General features: G+C 45.9%; 1 protein-coding gene across 2 annotated transcripts in view; it reads left to right on the top strand.

Moving 5' to 3' along the window:
• Nucleotides 1-18,756, top strand: part of CACNA2D3 (calcium voltage-gated channel auxiliary subunit alpha2delta 3) — an 851,905-nt gene that overhangs the window by 546,259 nt on the left and 286,890 nt on the right. For both annotated transcript variants that reach the window (XM_045078786.1, XM_045078785.1), the window contains exons 12-13: nt 4,298-4,376; nt 15,667-15,800. In XM_045078786.1, the coding sequence (XP_044934721.1) occupies nt 4,298-4,376; nt 15,667-15,800 (213 nt within the window). The remainder of the gene's footprint in view (nt 1-4,297; nt 4,377-15,666; nt 15,801-18,756) is intronic.

Below are 18,756 nucleotides of genomic sequence, written 5' to 3'. Positions count from 1 at the left end.
TTGGAAAGAAAATCTATCAGGTTACAGAATCTGCTAGTGATAGAAGTGAGGAGCAATTTGATTATGTTACTCCTGAAGGTTTTGCACTCAGTTAATTGAGTCGTGGAGCATGGCCGCCCACCAGGGAAGATGCAGCGCTGGGTAGTAATGTCTTCCAGTGTGACATTTTCACCATTATGGTGATTCTTCCTAGATCCTTACAGAATAGTTGAGGAAGTTGCAGTGTGACTACTTTCTCCTCATTTAAAATGATCTTTCAGGGACGCCTGGGTGGCTCAGTGGGTTGAGCATCTGCCTTTGGCTCAGGTCATGATCTCAGGGTTCTTGGATCGAGACCCGCATCAGGTTCTCTGCTCATCAGGAAGCCTGCTTCCCCCTCTCTCTCTGCCTGCCTCTCTGCATACCTGTGATCTCTCTCTCTCTCTGTCAAATGTTTTTAAAAAACATTTTAGGAGCACCTGGGTGGCTCAGTAAGTTAGGCTCACTGAGTTAGACCTCAGTGCCTTCGGCTCAGGTCATGGTCTCAGGGTCCTGGGATCAAGCCCTGCATAGGGCTCTCTGCTCAGCAGGAGGCCTGCTTCCCCCTGTCTCTCTCCCTGCCATTCTGCCTACTTGTGTTCTATCTCTTTAAGATAAATAAAATCTTTAATAAATAAAGTAAAAAAGTAACATCTTTCATTATTAAAGCAATACTTATTCACTTGTAAAAACACTGAAGAGGTAAAAAATGACACAAAAAGTCTAAATCTCCTTGAAGAAAAATAGGGTTTTATATTCTCCAATATCCTACAACTTTCTTTTCTCCCCTTACTAATTGATAATGGATGCCTTTCTACATAAGTATATGGCTACATGGTATTCCACTCGGTGAATACACTATAACCTTTTTAGTCAATCAGCTGTCAAGAGACACTCAAGCTCTAACACTTTTCGACTATTACAGATCACGAGGAGGAGCATTCTTTTTCTGTGTATTTGTGAAAATGTATAAAATGAAATTACAGGGTTTTAAGAAGCTGTGCAACTCTATTATTTTTTCCATATGCCTACCACTTCCTGTCATCTTTGATACCTACTCGGCCCCTCCAGACATTTTATTTGGTATCTGGGTTATAAGATAAATGCCTAGGGGTAGAATTACTGGGCCTGAAAAAATTACAAATATAAATTGCTTTGGATATTGTTAAATTGCTCTCCAAAATATTTATTTTGGAGTAAAATGCCTTCTCTTTTGTTGCCAGTTGAAAGGCATCATTGTGAGAAATCCAGGGCGTGAACCGAGTATCATTTGATGATGTTTATTTTATAGGCAGAGATGTGACAAGTCATTCCCCTGCCGTTTCAACTCAGATAAGGAGGCCAGTCTGCTGGGAGCCAAGGGCATCGCATAAATGGAAATATTGAACGTGATTCTGATTCTCTTTCATAAGCAATACAATAAAATGCAAACCAACAAAATAAATATGATGCGTATAAATCCCTTAGTATGCACCTGACCCCGGGGGATGGTGCTAGCTGTAGGGAGCCAGGGCAGTGGTGTAGGAACATGGTGGGAGTGTGGGGGCAGGGATGCTGGTTTCCGTTATTGTGGTTATTGTTAGCACAATTATTCTTGAGTAGTCATGTCTGGTCGGAAGTTTGGCACAATCCTACTGGTTTTCCAAATGGGTTGCCATCTATTTAAGTGAGGAATTATAGATGTTTGGCCAATGATTCCCAGCACTGTTCTGGAGTTTTAAATATGCTGCTGAGAGAGAACTCAGTTCATCCTGAGCTGCTTCTTCTGGATGGCAGGGGAGATTTGGTATGTGTAGGTAGCTTTCCTTGAAAACCAGTGGGCTGCTCTGTGCCAGATCTTTTCCTCTTTGCCCACAAAGGTAGACTCCTGGCTTCATCTGCTAATAGCTGTCCTTTAAGCCGTCTGCTTTGTTAAGAACCAGTGGAGATGCAAGATTTGATAGGTTTTGTGTTTTCCCTTTATTAAATAGCTTAAATTTGAAAGAAAGGTGAAGATGTATGAAAAAAACAGTGGTCTGGGTCTTTTGAGACCAAAAGACCAAAGGTCTTTTGAGACCTTTGAGACTCAAAAGACCCAGACCACTTTGCATGCATGCTCTGGACCACGGGGCAAAGCATGGGGCTGGTTGGGGTTTTCTAAATGGATAGACACAGCATCTTCAGGAGATTGAGAGGAGGCCGCAGTGTTAACCTGAGGTCACTAAAGACCTTTCCCATTGAATCGGGACTTAATGAAATTAAGCAAATCATTTTATTTAACTGAACCTCAGTTTCACCCATAATCAGACATCTTCAGCTAAATGCCAACAGTGGCCGGGCAGGAAAAGTGAGTAGGGAAGTGACTTTTTTTGGGTGGTGGGGAGGTCAGTGAGAACTACCTTTGGCCAAATAAGGCTGCCTCTTTTCTCTCTCTCTCTCTCTCTCTCTCTTTTTTTCCCTGAAAGAAACCAGAATCTCCCAATTAAAAATAATAATAATAATAATAAATAAATAAATAGCATATCCTTTCTCTGTCAGTGTGACTCCATTGGGAATAGTGTGGAAAAGAGTGAAGGGAATAAAGAGAAGCAAAGTTCTCTTTGCCTGCTCAGCGACCCAGGAAGTCCCCTAGGAGCTGTGATGGATGGAAGGGCTGCTTTGGTGCACACAAATGAGAACTGGCCAAGGTGACATCATGACAGTGTGTATTTCAACATTTCTCTCTAAGCTAGCTCCCAAGTTATGATGCCCAGATAAGAGAAGATTTATAGTTAAAATCGGGGGCACCTGGCCAGTTCATTCAGTAGAGCACCCAGATCTTGAACTTGGGGTTGTGAGTTCAAGCCCCACATTGAGTGTGGAGCCTACTTTTTTTTTTTTTAAGATTTTATTTATTTATTTGACAGAGATCACAAGCAGGAAGAGAGGCAGGCAGAGAGAGAGGAGGAAACAGGCTCCCTGATGAGCAGAGAACCCAATGTGGGGCTCGATCCGAGGACCCTGGGATCATGACCTGAGCCGAAGGCAGAGGCTTTAACCCACTGAGCCACCTAGGTGCCCCATGGAGCCTACTTTTAAAAATATTCATTCATTTATTCATTCATTCATTCACTAAAGCAAAACCTGCCTTTTTTATACTCAGCTAGGAGCATTCATATATTTGTTCCCATTCATGTATTGAGTTTTAATGTTCCAAGCACTGTTCTCCATTAGGACACAGCCAGGAGAAAGAGACATCCCACTCTTCCCTGGGTCAGGGGCACAGTCTGTGGAGATCAACCTCACAGATGTAACTGCACGAGATACTACTTTACAACAACTATAGTAAAGGCCCTGAAGGAGCAGTGGCTCCTTCACAACAACTATAGTAAAGGCCCTGAACCAGTCTCGGTGGGCTGGACATCAGCTGGGGTCACATGCCTAGCATCTTCATCTGATGGCATGTCTTCCTTTAACTTGGCCACAGGGAGGTAGTCATGGGGCTGTGCGTGGCCTCCAGCAGAGTTTTGCTTGGACTGGGTACTGTTGACCCACGTACGGTTTTAACTTTGAATTCAAGGGCTGTACCCCTTTTAATCCCCTATCTTTCTTCCGTCTAACCCTCAAGTACTACTTTGGGAGAGGGATGGTGCTTTGTTTCAAAGGATTCTGGCCTCATGAGAGAGAGTTGAGAAAGCAATAGAAAATGAGAGAGCCAAGGTTTTACACGTGCTCTCTGCTCTTCGGGAGCCAAAAGCTTAAGAAGGCTAGAAGGAGTCCCCATTGGTCTCCTGGCTACAGGCTGTGCCTCTGGACCCAGTTAATTACCTCCTAAAATCGTGCCAGACACCACAGATGGGAAGAGTGTCTGCAGCTTGTCCTCACCATTGGGGGGGAACATTGAGGGTCTTTTGGTGGCGTTTGTGTTCCCAAGAAGAGCACACTGTGCGTTTCCTGTGTGGATGAGGAAAATGATTACGGATTCGGTCCAGACCGAGATGGTCCTTGTCCATATGTGTGCACCCCACCCCTCCCCCGGGCCCACGCTGCTGCCCATTTCCTATTTCAAGTCGCTCTCCTCTGTCGTGAGTTGCACACCGAAAAACAACCACGGCCAGTGCCATATGGTTGAAAAGATCAAAGCCTCCAGTTTTGAATATATTTCTAGCTGACTGTGCTTCAAATGTCTTAAATATGTTCCTACAGATGGGAGGCCTGGGGCATTAAAGAGAAAAAGCACATGTGCGGGAGCCCCGCATGTGGTCTGGGCAGCGCGGTGAAAAGTGCATATCACTGACTCCTGTGCTCCTCTTCCTCCCAGGTCCGCATCTTCACCTACCTCATTGGGCGAGAGGCTGCTTTTGCAGACAATCTCAAGTGGATGGCTTGTGCCAATAAAGGTAGGTTCTCATGTGCTGGACTTCCAAGAACTTCCCCTTGAGTGCACCAAAGATGGGATAGTCAAGAGAAAGCAGTAAGTTCTTAGACGAGGCTATGAGTTCTAAGATAAGATTTGGGTATTTCTAAGTGGTATGTGATAGACTTGGAACAACTTCTCCCAAAATACGTTGACAGATTTTGAGGACATCGTCAAGTGGAGTGGTTAAGCCTCTGCACTCTGCCGCGTAGTAGCTGGGTGAGCTTGGGAGAATTACTGTCCATCAGCAATTAACTGTCCATAAAATATATCTATGTGCTCACTCCCCATTCTCCGTCCCCTTGCAGTTAGGTGGGGCGTCAAGACAGGTTCTGGCCAGTAGGCCGTGAGCAAAACTGAGCTGGGTCATTTCCGGGCTAAAGCTTTTCGGAACTGGTGTGATAGTGTCCATACTCTGTTCTCTTGCTCTTGTGAACACTAAAAACTCCGTGTTCCAGATGGAGTTGTCATGGAATGACTTCATCAGCCTGGTTCCCTGAGTGACCACCAGGGACTGGTGCCCTTCTACTCCTCCTGCCAGCCCACACGGATATATATGTGTAATCAATAACCCTTTGCACGAAGCCACTGAGATTTCCAGTTTGATACGTTCCCATAGCGTAACTTAACCTACTTAACCCGATTAAATTAATTAACTTTAAACAGCCTCAATGTTCTGATCTTTGAAATCAGGATGTTGAGAATACTTCTCCCTTTGATTCCTACTAAATATCAAGATTAATGAAATAGTGTAGATTAGGTGCCTGGTTCAGTGCTGGGACATGGTAAGTGCTCAGTAACCATTGCCTTTTCTATATTCTGGAGTCTATTGATTAAGAATCCCCTGTTGTGTGTTGGAAACAACGGTTTGGGGAAGGCAGAGGGAGGGAAAGAATAGGGCTCTCTCGTTTATGAAGGGCTTCCTTCCTTTCTTGCTCCACACGACCAAGAAGGCAAAGCATAGGCAGCAAATAGGTGGTAGAGTCCAGGCTACTGGAGTCTTGACCCAGACTCCTGGAGTTCAAATCCAGCCTCCACCATCCACTACCCACGTACAAGTTACCAAACCTCTCTGTATCTGAGTTGTGTCACCTACAGAAGAGGGGTAGTGATGACATGTGCCCCAGCTGTTGTTAGCCTGAAATGAGGCTGTACAGGTCAAGCTGGGAGCACAGTGCCTGGCACATGAATGCCTCATTATTTCCTGGTGCCATTTTGATCTGCAAGCATGTCCTCTTTCTCCCTCAGAGGCTACATGCTCCATGAGAGTAGCCTTTAGCCCTGATTACATCATGAGCACCAGAGGAGCGCCCAGCCTCCTGTCTGACTCAGAATGAGTGCTCATTTAATGTTTGAAAAATGAGTAAATTTCTGTAAACACTAATAAAGGAAGACATGTCCTATCGCAAGGTACACTGGTCATGATGGACATAGGTGGTCTTTTTTTTTAATATTGTCTCCTAAGCCATCCATTATTTTTAAAAGTTCCAGAGTTTGTGCCTCTGTGGAGGAAAGAGGATTCCATGAAAAGTTTGCACATCCCAGCTCTTAAGAAAAAGTTATTTCAGTTGCAAGCAAGCAAAGTTGCTCTCTGAAATTAAAAAGAGGAGTGTTTTTGGAGAGGAAGTGACTCAGAGCCCAGAGTGGGAAGAGAAGCTCACATCTCATGAGGAACCAGGGAGCTGAGTTGCAGTTCTTTTCCTCCTTGATTTCTTTCATTGCTCTTTGCCATCCTTCCTCTCTGTAGACAGACCCCCCACTGCATGGTACAGTCTAGAAATGACCACCCCATGCCATGCACACTCATCTGTCCACACAACACACTGTGGGCAGGACATGGTATTAGGACAAAGAGTTTGTATCTTCTCCACTTGAGACTGATCAGCACTTTATTTATTTTTTTATTTTAATTTTATTTTTTAAATTTTTTAAAATTTATTTTTTAAATTAATTTATTTATTTTCAGCATAACAGTATCATTATTTTTTCACCACACCCAGTGCTGCATGCAATCGGTGCCCTCTATAATACCCACCACCTGGTACCCTAACCTCCCACCCCCCCACCACTTCAAACCCCTCAGATTGTTTTTCAGAGTCCATAGTCTCTCATGATTCACCTCCTCTTCCAATTTACCCCAACTCCCTTCTCCTCTCTAACTCCCCATGTCCTCCATGCTATTTGTTATGCTCCACAAATAAGTGAAACCATATGATAATTGACACTCTCTGCTTGACTTATTTCACTCAGCATAATCTCTTCCAGTCCCGTCCATGTTTCTACAAAAGTTGGGTATTCATCCTTTCTGATGGAGGCATAATACTCCATAGTGCATATGGACCACATATTCCTTATCCATTCGTCCGTTGAAGGGCATCTTGGTTCTTTCCATAGTTTGGCGACCGTGGCCTTGCTGCTATAAACATTGGGGTACAGATGGCCCTTCTTTTGACTACATCTATATCTTTGGGGTAAATACCCAGGAGTGCAATTGCAGGGTCATAGGGAAGTTCTATTTTTAATTTCTTGAGGAATCTCCACACTGTTCTCCAAAGAGGCTGCACCAACCTGCATTCCCACCAACAGTGTAAGAGGGTTTCCCCTTTCTCCACATCCTCTCCAACACATGTTGTTTCCTGTCTTGTTAATTTTGGCCATTCTAGCTGGTGTAAGGTGGTATCTCAATGTGGTTTTAATTTGAATCTCCGTGATGGCTAGTGATGATGAACATTTTTTCATGTGTCTGATAGCCATTTGTATGTCTTCATTGGAGAAGTCTTTGTTCATATCTTCTGCCCATTTTTTGATATGATTGCCTGTTTCGTGTGTGTTGAGTTTGAGGAGTTCATTATGGATCCTGGATATCAACCTTTTGTCTGTACTGTCATTTGCAAATATCTTCTCCCATTCCGTGGGTTGCCTCTTTGTTTTGTTGACTGTTTCCTTTGCTGTGCAGAAGCTTTTGATTTTGATGAAGTCCCAAAAGTTCAGCACTTTAAATTCGATTTCAAGTCCCTTCCTTCTCCCAGAAAAGATGATGACCCCTGCCCCCAAGCTTGGGGTAGGACTCCACACTGCTGAACTGGGTGTGGGCAGAGGTAAGCCCAAGGAGAAAAACAGATGCATCCTGGCAGGGTCTCAGCACCCTGGTTGGGTGGACATGGGAAGTGAGTCGTGAAAACATACATGGCCAAGCAAATGAACATTGCTCACCCTTCCCTTTGCTCGACATTGTTTTGAATTATCTGCTTCTACTTGGAACCATCTTTTAGGCTAGTGTCAGTTCCCTCCATCTAAAAAGTAGACAGCTGCATAGGAGGTCTTAACGTTTCCTTGAAGGGCTAACGTAACACCTTTTACGATGATTTCAGTTTATTGGCCGGCTGGCCTCACCAAAAGGTATCAGCAGTTTGGATCATCTCAGAATAATGCATCTGGCTTCACTTCAGGCCAAAGTACAGGGGAAACATAGGCATCAAGATATGGGGGCTGTGCAGATCCCAGATTTCCTCTGAGTGAAGAGGCCATTGTTGAAATAAGTTTTGGAACTTTGTTGACATTTAAAAACCTTGAGCGAGCTATACACTTCTCCCCATTTTTTCCTTTATTTTGTGGTCTTGAAAAGAAGTAGTTCCTTTCCATTTTCAAATTTTTAAAAATGTTGCTGTTATTCCTGCCACATCAGATTTGCCATCCTTCCCCACCAGCTAGTACGCCTTTAGTCATGGGTTCTTGTTTTTACCACTGTCTGTGTCCAGCTGATGAAAATTACTCAAATTGAAGTCTTGTCTTAATCAACTAATATTACACCATAATTTAGTTTTAGTCATTGTTTATAAGAATCTTCGAAGCATCCTTTTGAAGACAATTTGGTCAACTCTGAGTATTCCAGGGCCTGGCTATAGAACGGAGCCCTTTAGATTTAGAAAGTCTGAGTGCAGCAGCTTGGAAAACCCAAGGAGGTAATAGTAGATGCTTAGCTGGCCAGGCCATTGGATTCCACAGTGATCCTCCTTCTCTTCCTGTATAAATCCAGTCATCGCCTTCCCTGCCAAAGCAAGTCTCTCTGAAGAGGTCTGCCTTCCTTACTCTGCTTCTTTTCCGAAGGGCCTTGGGAATAAAATGTCATTGTTTGCCACTCTTCAAAGTAACAGTTGCCATCAAAATGTTAGGTTCCAGTCATCTGTGCCCATATAAACATTGGCTTCACGTTGCGTCAGTTATGGGGTTTTGGACCACGTAACATCGGTGAGCAAGTATTCTTCTATGGTCATTAATTAAATCATTGTTTATAGTCTCAGATTGTTATAGTATAGAGGCAGCATAACATTTTTCATCTCAAGTGACATGAGGTCCAGAGGGGGCTCCCCCCCTTACATATTTTCTCCCTGAGTCAGCCAAGTTCTTCAGTGAAATGAAGCATTAGCATTTGGGGACCAAAACAGACCCAGGGAGAGCCCAGGGGAGCCCAAGGAGAAGCCTGCTGGCTCACCGGCCAGAGTGACTCAGGAGTCACAGGACCAGCACCGACCTTTTTCCTGGTTCGGTGGCTGAGAACCCACGATCGGTTCAGGTCCTCTCGCTGGGAAGTCTGGTAGCCAAGGACACAGTTCTCAGCCAGTGCGCCTCAGACACTGTCCCCTGGAAATGGATTCCTGGGGACTCCCACACCCGTGGCAGGGGTTCTCTGCCTTGTCCAATCTCCTAGCAAAAACCAGAGAGGCCTGGAGCTCATCGGTTTGTTTCATTTTATGCATAACTAGGTCCTATCATGAGGGAGCCAGCCCTAATGAGGCAAAGCAGCAAGCCATTTTAAATACATTAAAACAATCATTGCCACTGTAGAATGGCTCGTGGAATTTAAAGCTCTGCTTTCACACTATTGGATAAACAAGTGAACTGGGGAAGCAGAAGAGAGGGGCTGACTAGCCCAGATACTCCATAAAGCCATGATGACCTTCTCTAATGTTCAGTGTGCCAAGATTTTAAATATGCACTGCCTGATTCTCCTTCAGAAATCATGGTGAAGGGAGTGTTTTCCAGCTGTGCAAATAAAGAAGGGCCTCTGTGTTTGGGTTCTCAACCAATCCGTCATCGTTAGGTCAAATGGAAACACCACATGAGTCTCTCTTGGTTGTCTGCTCAGCTTGTCCCTTCTTGATGGGTTAATGGTCATTTTCTCATTTGAAAGAGCTCTGGTGGACTGAGCCCTCCTCAGAAGTTCAGACCCACGTTCTTTCTCTATCAAAAAATTATGAACTACACTCTACCTTTCCAACTGTCTTGTTGTCTCACTAGATTTATGAGGCCAGAATGGATGTAGGTAGGGTTGAGTGAAAAGTGGAGATTAAAATGTTTTGCCATTTTGGAACAGGTGGGAGAAGGCAAAAATGCCATTCCGATATATTTGTGTAATGCTTTTTAAAAATTTTTGTACCTTTTGACTAATATCTCCATAATTCCCTCAAAAACTCCCCTCCCTTTCACCCCTGGTAACCCCATGCTACTCTCTGGTTCTACACCACATTTGGATTTTTTTGATTCCATGTAGAGTTCACATATAAGTGATATCATATAGTATTGGTATTTCTTTGTCTGACTTATCTCATTTAACATGGTGGCCTCAGTGTCCATCCGTGTTGTCCTAATGGCAGGACTTCCTTCTTTCTCATGGCTCCATAATACTCCAGGGGGTACATTCTGTATAACAGAAGGATTGGAGTGGAGAAGATGATGGTGATGAAGCTGAAGACGGGGGTGTGTTGTTAGTCACAGCTAGGCATGCTCAGTGATAGGTAGAGTGCCAAGAACGTCTGTATATTATCTCTTTTTACCTCTTAATCCTTTTAGAGGGGTATGAGCAGGGAACAGACCCAGAGCCACTGGTACCTTGCCCCAGGTTAGCAGCCCACGGATGGCAGAGCCAGGATTCAGGCCCAACAGATCGGAAACCTAAGCTTAGCTCCTCACCAGGCTCTGAGGTTACCTCTCTCTGGGAGGAAGAAAGACCTGTTTCAAGGAAGACTTTTGCATGCGTCCCATAATAGGAGGGAATCTAGAACATGAAATTTAGAGATTGAGGCAGGATTTTAATATGCCATAGCTAATAAAGGCTGGACGAGGATTTACACCCAGCTGATGTGACCCACAAGTGGTCATGCCCCAGCCTGTGTAGGCCTGTGGTCCAGTTGCTGACATTTTACAAATGGGGACACTCGGGCTCTGAGAGGAGACGAGGTAGGGGCATTTGGCTCAGCGACAGAGCTGCACACAGGCCAGCATTCCTAGCTCCACCGCCTGATCCTTCAAATTATTTTTTCTAGCATACCATTTGAAATTAAAAGTGTCCTCTTATTCACCAAGAAAAAGCTTTGCCCCTAAGGGGGAGGTTTGGGGCTGATTCTGATAGCTTCATGCTCGGGAGAGATGCCCACAGAAGCAGCTGGGTGTCCTGCCCCGGGGTGGGGGGACGTCCTCTCCCAGTGGGTTCTTTCCAACTCACTGAACATGCACCCCTCAGCTCTCAGGGCCAGTGGACCTTTTCCTCAGTCTCTGTGAAATGATCAGGAATCGTAGAGACAGAAACCTGTTTGCAAGCTGTGCATTTCTCTACAGAAATAAGTGCTTTTTTAGTAGTGCATGCTGTTGACAGGGAGGAGGAATTGGGAGGACTGTGAGGGTCTTCCAAGCACACTGCTGCTCCCTTAGCGAATGCAAATCCGCCCCCCCCCGCCCCGGCCCACCCCATTGCCCCGGCAAGACTGAAATCTGGGTACCGGCTTGCTTGTTTCCAGCGGGTCTTCTTTAAGAGGGCAAAAGCCTTTGGGAAGACTCACCAGGAACAGTGTCCATCACACCCGAGGTGGAAAGAGGACCTTGGCCTGTGAGTTGAGGCGCCCAGCCAGAGACTCCCACCGAGGAGCGGCCTCGTGAGGCCCTCAGCTCCAGCCCCGCTGCAGAGCTGAATATCAAATGACGTGCTAGGGGGCATCGTCTGCCGAGGCCTCTTTTAGACAAGGGCCCTTAGGACATCTCGAACTGAGGGCGGTAAAATCTCAGGAACACGAAACACCAGGCTGCACGTGGTTGATCTCACTGAAGAGTGGTAACCCAGAGTTCACAGAAGGCTCTGCGAGGGAATAAGGTAAATAAATCGATGTTAGGTAGAAAAATGAGCAGACCACTTGTAATAGATGGCTAATTCCAGCATTAATTAGTCCTTGGTCATTACCAAATGATTGCTGATTCTGTTTGCTTGCATGATCTATGAAGTCCAAAAAGGCACATTAAAGAAGAGAATAAACATTCAAGAGCTAGAATTTAAAAGAAAGAAAAGTGAGGGGCGGGAGGAGGGAAGGTGGCCAGTCCGGAGAGTGCGGAGGGAAAACAAGGGGAACACCTACACTTGCAGCCAAGGCGTCCAGCCCTCAGGGACTTCCTGTTATCCATCAAAAGGTACATTTGTTAACTAAAACTTCTATGAAAATATTGAAACACAAAAAAGAGCCTTTCCAAAAGGTTTTAGGTTTTAATGGATTGGGGCTAGATGATAAATTTTGCAGTGTACAGTACTCATAGCATTTTTGTAACTTTAGCTTCTTTTTTTAATACATCTGCATCTCTGAGATAAAACTCAGAACTGCAATCTGGATTTTCAGTAGATCTTTGGTGCTAATTACTAAGCATTTCCCAGGAACCTCAGAGAGCCCCACATTTCCCAACCCCATCCTCAACCTTCTCAGTTACCCAGACACAAACAGCCCATGAGGGGTGCCCTCTTGGGACAGGACCTCCAAACAGCCGTGCCTGACCCTTCCCAATAAATGTCTCCGGTGGTTCAGAGCAGAGGCTTTGGAATCTAATGAACTTAGATTTGAATCGATCCAGGTTAAATTACTGTGGTTTCTTTCCTGTCTATACAGTGAGCACACAAGCTGGGCTCTTGTGTGGCCCCGGTTCAGAGAGGCAAGGTGAATCACGGTCAGACCTCATGACCGTTCTTGCATTCCTGTTGGCTCCCCCGGACCTCCAGGCCTGGTTCTGAAAATGGCACTCTGGACAAGATGGGCACCAGCTTTTTGTAGATGTCATGGAGCTAATACTCCAGGGAAAGAGAGCAGAGTAAACAAAGAACGTGGTGGTGGGGTGCAGTGAGGGGAATGAGTTCCAACAGCTGATCTCTGAATGATAGCGGTCAGGGTTAGAAGTTTGGATTTTATTCTAACTCTGAACAGAAGGTGTTTTAGGGTTTTAAGCAGGGAGGTGGTGATCTGCTTTCTACTTTCAGATGATCCGTCTGACTGCCTAGCGGAGCCTAGATAACAAGGAGGGAGAGGGGCACGGAAGCTCTGGGGAAAAGATGGTGGAGTCTTGGGTTAGCTGGGAGCCATGGAGATGGGAGAGAGGATTTTCAATGTATCATAGAGGTAGGGCCAGAGGGACATGCCATTGGATTAGCTATGGGGTGGGGTGAGGAAATGATGACTATCAAAGATAATTCTTAAGTTTTTGGCCTAACTGGGCAGGGGTGCCATTTATTAAGATGAGGAAGACCCACCGGGGAAGGAATGGGTTTGGACAGGGAAACTGGGAGTTGGCTTTGGACAAGTTGAGTCTGAGAATCCCATTACTCATCCCCATTGGAGGTGTCAGGTATACAGTTGGCTGTGGGTTTGTAGCTCTGGGGAGAAGCCAGCTTTTCAGAGCTCTGAACATGATAAGCAAGGCCAAGTGAGGGTAGTGTCCCAGTTCAGTCTCCTTCCAAATGCATGATTGTGTTTCCTTCCTACTCCCCTCCACCCCCGCCATGTAATGATCCATCTCTCCCAACCTCCTTACATTCATTCCCTTTCTTTTCTTGGGCCCGTGTTAGGAAACCCAAGTCAGGGATTTTTACTGTTGGCTTTGAGCATGAGAATAAAAATGCAGACAAGCAAGAAAATTCCCACCGTCTTCAGTGCCTCTTTGGTACAGGATCCTCCATTGGGGTTGCTCTACACTGTGAATGGTTCACCCACGTACCCCGATGGTCCAGAACTTTCAGCTCTCTTTTTCTCCGCTCAACATGGCAGCACCTGTCTTGGCTTGTCCTTTATGCCTTGGCTGTGGCTCTAAGACCCTTCCTCCAGAGCCTAGATTCGCCTACTAGAAAAGTAGTGGAATGTTTTCTTGCTGATTCACACACTGACTGTAGATGCCATGAAGGAAGGATGATAACTACGGATGGTCCCCATCACCCAGCAGTGCTCTTGCAACTTGCCTCCCCTCCCTTGCCTCCCAGAAAGGGGTCTCCTGGAAGCCTTGGGAGAGCCCTGTCCCAGATGGGTGTCCCTCACTGGGATGCCTGGCTTCAGGGAGATGGGCCCCCTCCCAGGCTACAAACTAGAACAGGCACTCACAGCCTGCTCCTTTGGGGCCCCATTTCCCCTGAGATGGGTGAGGCCCTGGCCCTGGACAGGAGTGACAATGCATGTTAATTAGCACTGTGCAGAGCTGTCATCAGGAAGCCAGAAGCCACATGGTCCCAACCTGGTTTGGGGTTGGCACAGCAAATTCAAACCAGCTGGCCTTTGTTTGGAAATGCCCTGGGAGGGCCCTGCCCCTTTTCTGGACAACAGAAGGGCTGGCATTTCCTTACCCAGAGCATGCTTTTAGACAGAAGGTTTCACAAACACTGTAGCAAGTGCTGCGTGGTATCTGGCTTCAGGGGCACACGTACCCTTCTCTAGTTTGTTGGCAAGTAGGACACGCCATGAGCTTAGTTATAAGGGTCCTTATGTGAAGGCAGAGGGAGGAAACATGAATTTTGTCCATCCAGTGTTCCCCTTATTAAAATCCTCCCAAAGCTCCCTGCCTGATAAAGGAGGTTAAAGTCTAAACTGCTTCCCAAGGTCTTGTGGGACAGGCTGCTCATCTCTGATTTATAGCATCTGATTTCCAGCCCCTCTCCCCCAGCTTCCTCCAGCCATTCCGAGCTCTTTTCAGCTTCTAGAGGAAGCCCGACTCTCACCATGGGCCTTCACTCCCACTTTGTGGGATACATAGCTCCTCTAGCTACCTGGCCCTCATCCCTTAGGGGTCAACTGCCCTGACCCTTCCTCAGGGTAGCTGGGTTGGATAGACTGTCCCTGCTGTGATTATCAGCATCATATTCATTGTGCTACTTTGCAGTAGTCTGTTTACTCAGACCTGCCAGGCCCCCGGAGGCAGGCGCAGTGCTTACCTTGTTAATCCCTGTTTCTCCAGTGCTGGGCCCCAGGAAACCTTTCCATAAGTGAATGAAAGCCCCTCGCTACCCCACCAGGGATCCAGACCTTGCTCAATGCATGCCTTCCCTTCTCACAGCTCTTAACCCAGGGCGAAGCCAACGGGACCCCGCACGAAAGAGGAACTAAAGATCAAAACGGTGTCCCCATCTGGGAGATGATAGCATGTTTAGGACTTTTAACGTTACCGAGAAACCATGTCAACCCAGCATATTGAAAAGGCAGGTCTGGTAACCACATGAGGGGTGTGAGCTGGAGTTTCCACCTCAAACACACAAAGGGCAAAAAAATTCCGGGGGAGCAAAAGGCACAGTTGAAGAGACCCCTACGCGTGGGTGACCTTCGCTGTTTGCTGCCTGATACCTGCGGGAATGTGGGCGAAACCCGTCTCTCATCTGCCTCCGGCATCTTACCTTGCGAGTGGGCATCATATCTGCTTCCTCGTGTTCTCAAGAACAAATGGGACGAAGTGTATCCACTGTTCAGCAGATGTTGTGCCCCTTCAAGTTAAACATAGCTGTTGTTAGGTATTTAAAAAGAGAGAGAGAGAGAGAGAGGTGGCCTTTACATTTTGTGGTTCATAGTTTTCCTATTGGAAATAAACACACTGAAGTAAAAAAAAAAAAAAAAAAAAAGTTCCAGGATGGTATGTAAAGAGGAGCCCCCCGCCGTTTCTGCCAGAAAAGGTGTAGATGTATGTGTAAGTGTATGTGTCCACATGTATGTATTGAAACAAATTTGGGAGGACGTTCTCTAAAGGGTTAGCAAGGGGCTTCCACGGAGAGGTGGCTTTCTGGTTGACCTTACTATGATTCCTTTTGCCTGATTATATTTTCAGTCCCGTGAACAGGTGACTCGTGAAGCGGGTGATGGTAAAGAGGAGATACAATGTTTAAAAAGGATAGGGAAAGAAACAAAAGAAGTTAAGCAGAGGCCAAGAAGGCGTGGCATATGCAGGCTCTGCCATTGTCCGTCTTTCTGTTACTAAACTTGGTTCTCCCTTGGCAGGATTTTTCACTCAGATCTCCACCTTGGCCGACGTGCAGGAAAATGTCATGGAGTACCTACACGTCCTCAGCCGGCCCAAAGTCATCGACCAGGAGCACGACGTGGTATGGACTGAAGCTTACATCGACAGCACTGTGAGTCCTCAGGGGTCGCTGGGGGTGGCCTGAGGGTTGTCCTGTGTTCATTCCAGAAGACAGTGTTAACCCTAAAAACAAAAATGTCAGTTATTTTTCCTTAGCAAAAATGGGTTTATTCAGGAATAGCAGAGAATTGCAATCCAGGACAGGCAAGCTACAGCAAAACCATAGGCAAATCCAACAAACGAAAGAGAGGACTATTTTATGGAGAAGACGGAGAAAGTTGGAAGGGGCTGTTTTGAACAAAAACCCAGTTCAAGAGTTCAAGATGATGATGGTTTCCGGTGGGCTGAGTTGCAAGGGTGATTGATTTCTTGTAGAAGCCGCAATGTACATCTTTTCCTGTTGGGGCCTGTAACTGATGCTTCTTTCCCGTTGAACATTCTTCCACTGGGTCTGTCCTTGACAGAGCTGCTCACTGGCCTCCCTTCTGGTCTTCACTTTAGTGAGGTTTCCCTTTCCTGATTTTTCAATGGCATTTCTGTCACTCTTCTTCCATGATAGGGCCCAATGACATTTTCCCTTTGTGGTGCCGTTTGTGTTGGTCTTCTGGACAAGCAAGTTCAGTAAAAAAATCACAGTATCAGAATGTAGCTGGCACTTCTGGAAGGAGTTCGGTGGGCAGAGGCAAGTCCCTCTTTTACCGCGTCTTCTCTAGTTACTTTGCTTTCCTCCTTGGGTCCAGGTTCTGCCGGGACACAAGTCGTGATTGTGGTCACGTTAGAGTCCGTCCTCACCCTCTGGGATGCCCGCTCCTGGTGGTGAATCTTGGGGGCTCCGCTTTCGGGAGGGTAACCAAAGCTCGGCTCCTGCAGCGAGCGGGAGCCGCGGTAAAGGCCGGCAGGTGCACTTTCTTCCCACAGACAAGCGAGAGTGTGCTCCCGCGGTGGTGATATCCGCACGGCACTGCTGTTGGAAGTCTGGCCATGGGCTCATTCTAACTCCGACTTCCAAGCAAAAGAATCTATTGCTGAATTAGCGTAGAAGTCGCTTTGCCAATCATCCTGCGATGGCTCAATGGCCGGGTTTCTTGTGTGATTTCAGGGTGATTTTTCATAGTGATAATGAGTCTGATGGGAGTGGCGTTTTTCATTTATTGATTGTAAATGTTCTCACTGGGCCTCTCTCCCATCGTTTTTGTTGGGATTAACATCACATTAATCACTGTAACCCAGACACAGCTGTCCTCCGGAGTGATCTCAATGGCTGCGGTGGGCCGGCTTTTCTCTTACTGGGCTTTCTCACTCTGGCTGCAGTTCTGGCAGCTGCAGGCAAACGCAGGGCGGGAACAGCATATGGGAACCCATCTTGGAGGCCACCGCGGCTGCCTGCCTCACCCACCTTGGCCTAACTAAAGGACATGATGGGAGTCCGGAAATAGGAACTGGTCAGTCACCCTGCATAGAGATGGATGTTAAGCTGAAAAACCCTCTCTGGTTGCCAGGGAGACCTGGGGCTCTCGTCGTTTTCACAGTCTGTCCCCGGGCTTGTTTAGAAGCAGGGCAACAAAATAACCATAATTCCTGTGGGCATCAGCTACGAGTCACAGCCATAGCCTTGGCATGGGTGGGTTCCCCTCTTCCTGCGTGTGGGTGAGTAAGGAAGGAAAGGCAGGTAGGAAGAAAAGCAGCAGGACTGGGGCTAAGAAGCGAGCCTGTCACCCAGTGGTTTGTGTGCAAACCCTAAACGACCGCTTTGATCAAGCGTTCTATTTGTTTCATCAATTTAAAACCTATAAAACAGAGCGTCTGTGATTAAAACACACCTGGAGAGACAGACAGGTCCCTCAACTAGGAGATCCAAGAAAAAGGATCCAACTGCATAGAGAAATTCAGTAGAGATAACGGTGGCTTCTCCAGTCTGTGGGGTTAGCGTGGTCTTCGTAACAGATGCTTTTGAGAAAACTAGGTAGCCATTTAGAAAAAAATAAAATGAGTTCTAGTCATCGGGCCATAGCCAAGAAAGAAATCCAAGTGGATCTGTAAAAAATGAAACCATAGAAGCACTAGAACAAAAACCTCTATGACCTGGATTCAGAGAAAACCTTTCTAACAACGACTCTAAAATCCAGAGGCAATGAAAAGACTAATAAGTTTGACTACGTAATGGCAAAACAAAATGAAAACCAACTTTATCAGTCAAAATTCACGATAAGCAAAGTCAAAGGCACAGGGTAACGTGGGAGGAAATATTGGCAACGCAGAGCACACAGAAACCATTAATAATCTTAATACACAAAGACCTTTTCAAAATTGAGGGCAAAACCTTAGAATGCCTGTAGAAAAAGCAAAAGACATGAGCAGACCATTCACAAAAATAATAAAAATGGCTTTCGACAAATGAAAGATGTATAGCTTCACTCGTAGAAAGAGAAGAAAAATGAAAATTATACTCTAGTAAAATACGATTTCACACCTATCAGAGTGGCAAAAATTAGAAGCCTATCCATACACACTATATACTCTGTTGGTAAGGCTATGGGGAAAAGAACACCCATAGACACGTGTGGGAAGACAGAATGGGACAATCTCTACGAAGGGCAGTTTGCATGTACGCTTTGATCCAGCAACTCCACATGTAGGGATGAACTCTGCAGTCAAATGCTCTACCACTGAGCTACCCCCATAGGGATGAACTCTGAAGATGAATCTCCGACAGTTGGAAAATACAGATGATACAACGGGTCTGCTCATTACAGAAATGCATGTCCTTTCAAAATACTGAAAGTTACCTAAATACACAAACATAACAGAGAGATCATGATAAAACTGTGGTACACACACATCATGGATCTTAATGTAAAAGAAGGAATGAGGATGACGTATTACTACTGGTTGATATAGAATGATTTCCAGGATGTATTGCTAAGGAGGGGGAACAAAATGGAAGAGTATTAATAGAATGCCACTTTTTGTGTAAGAAAGAAGAGGAACTCAAGATATGCATGTACCTG

The sequence above is a fragment of the Mustela putorius genome, unplaced genomic scaffold (assembly GCF_011764305.1).
Source record: "Mustela putorius furo isolate JIRA1106 unplaced genomic scaffold, ASM1176430v1.1 tig00000095_pilon_pilon_pilon, whole genome shotgun sequence".
Taxonomy (NCBI): domain Eukaryota; kingdom Metazoa; phylum Chordata; class Mammalia; order Carnivora; family Mustelidae; genus Mustela; species Mustela putorius.
Note: the sequence above shows the minus strand (reverse complement) of the source record. Positions and strands in the feature narration are given on the sequence as shown.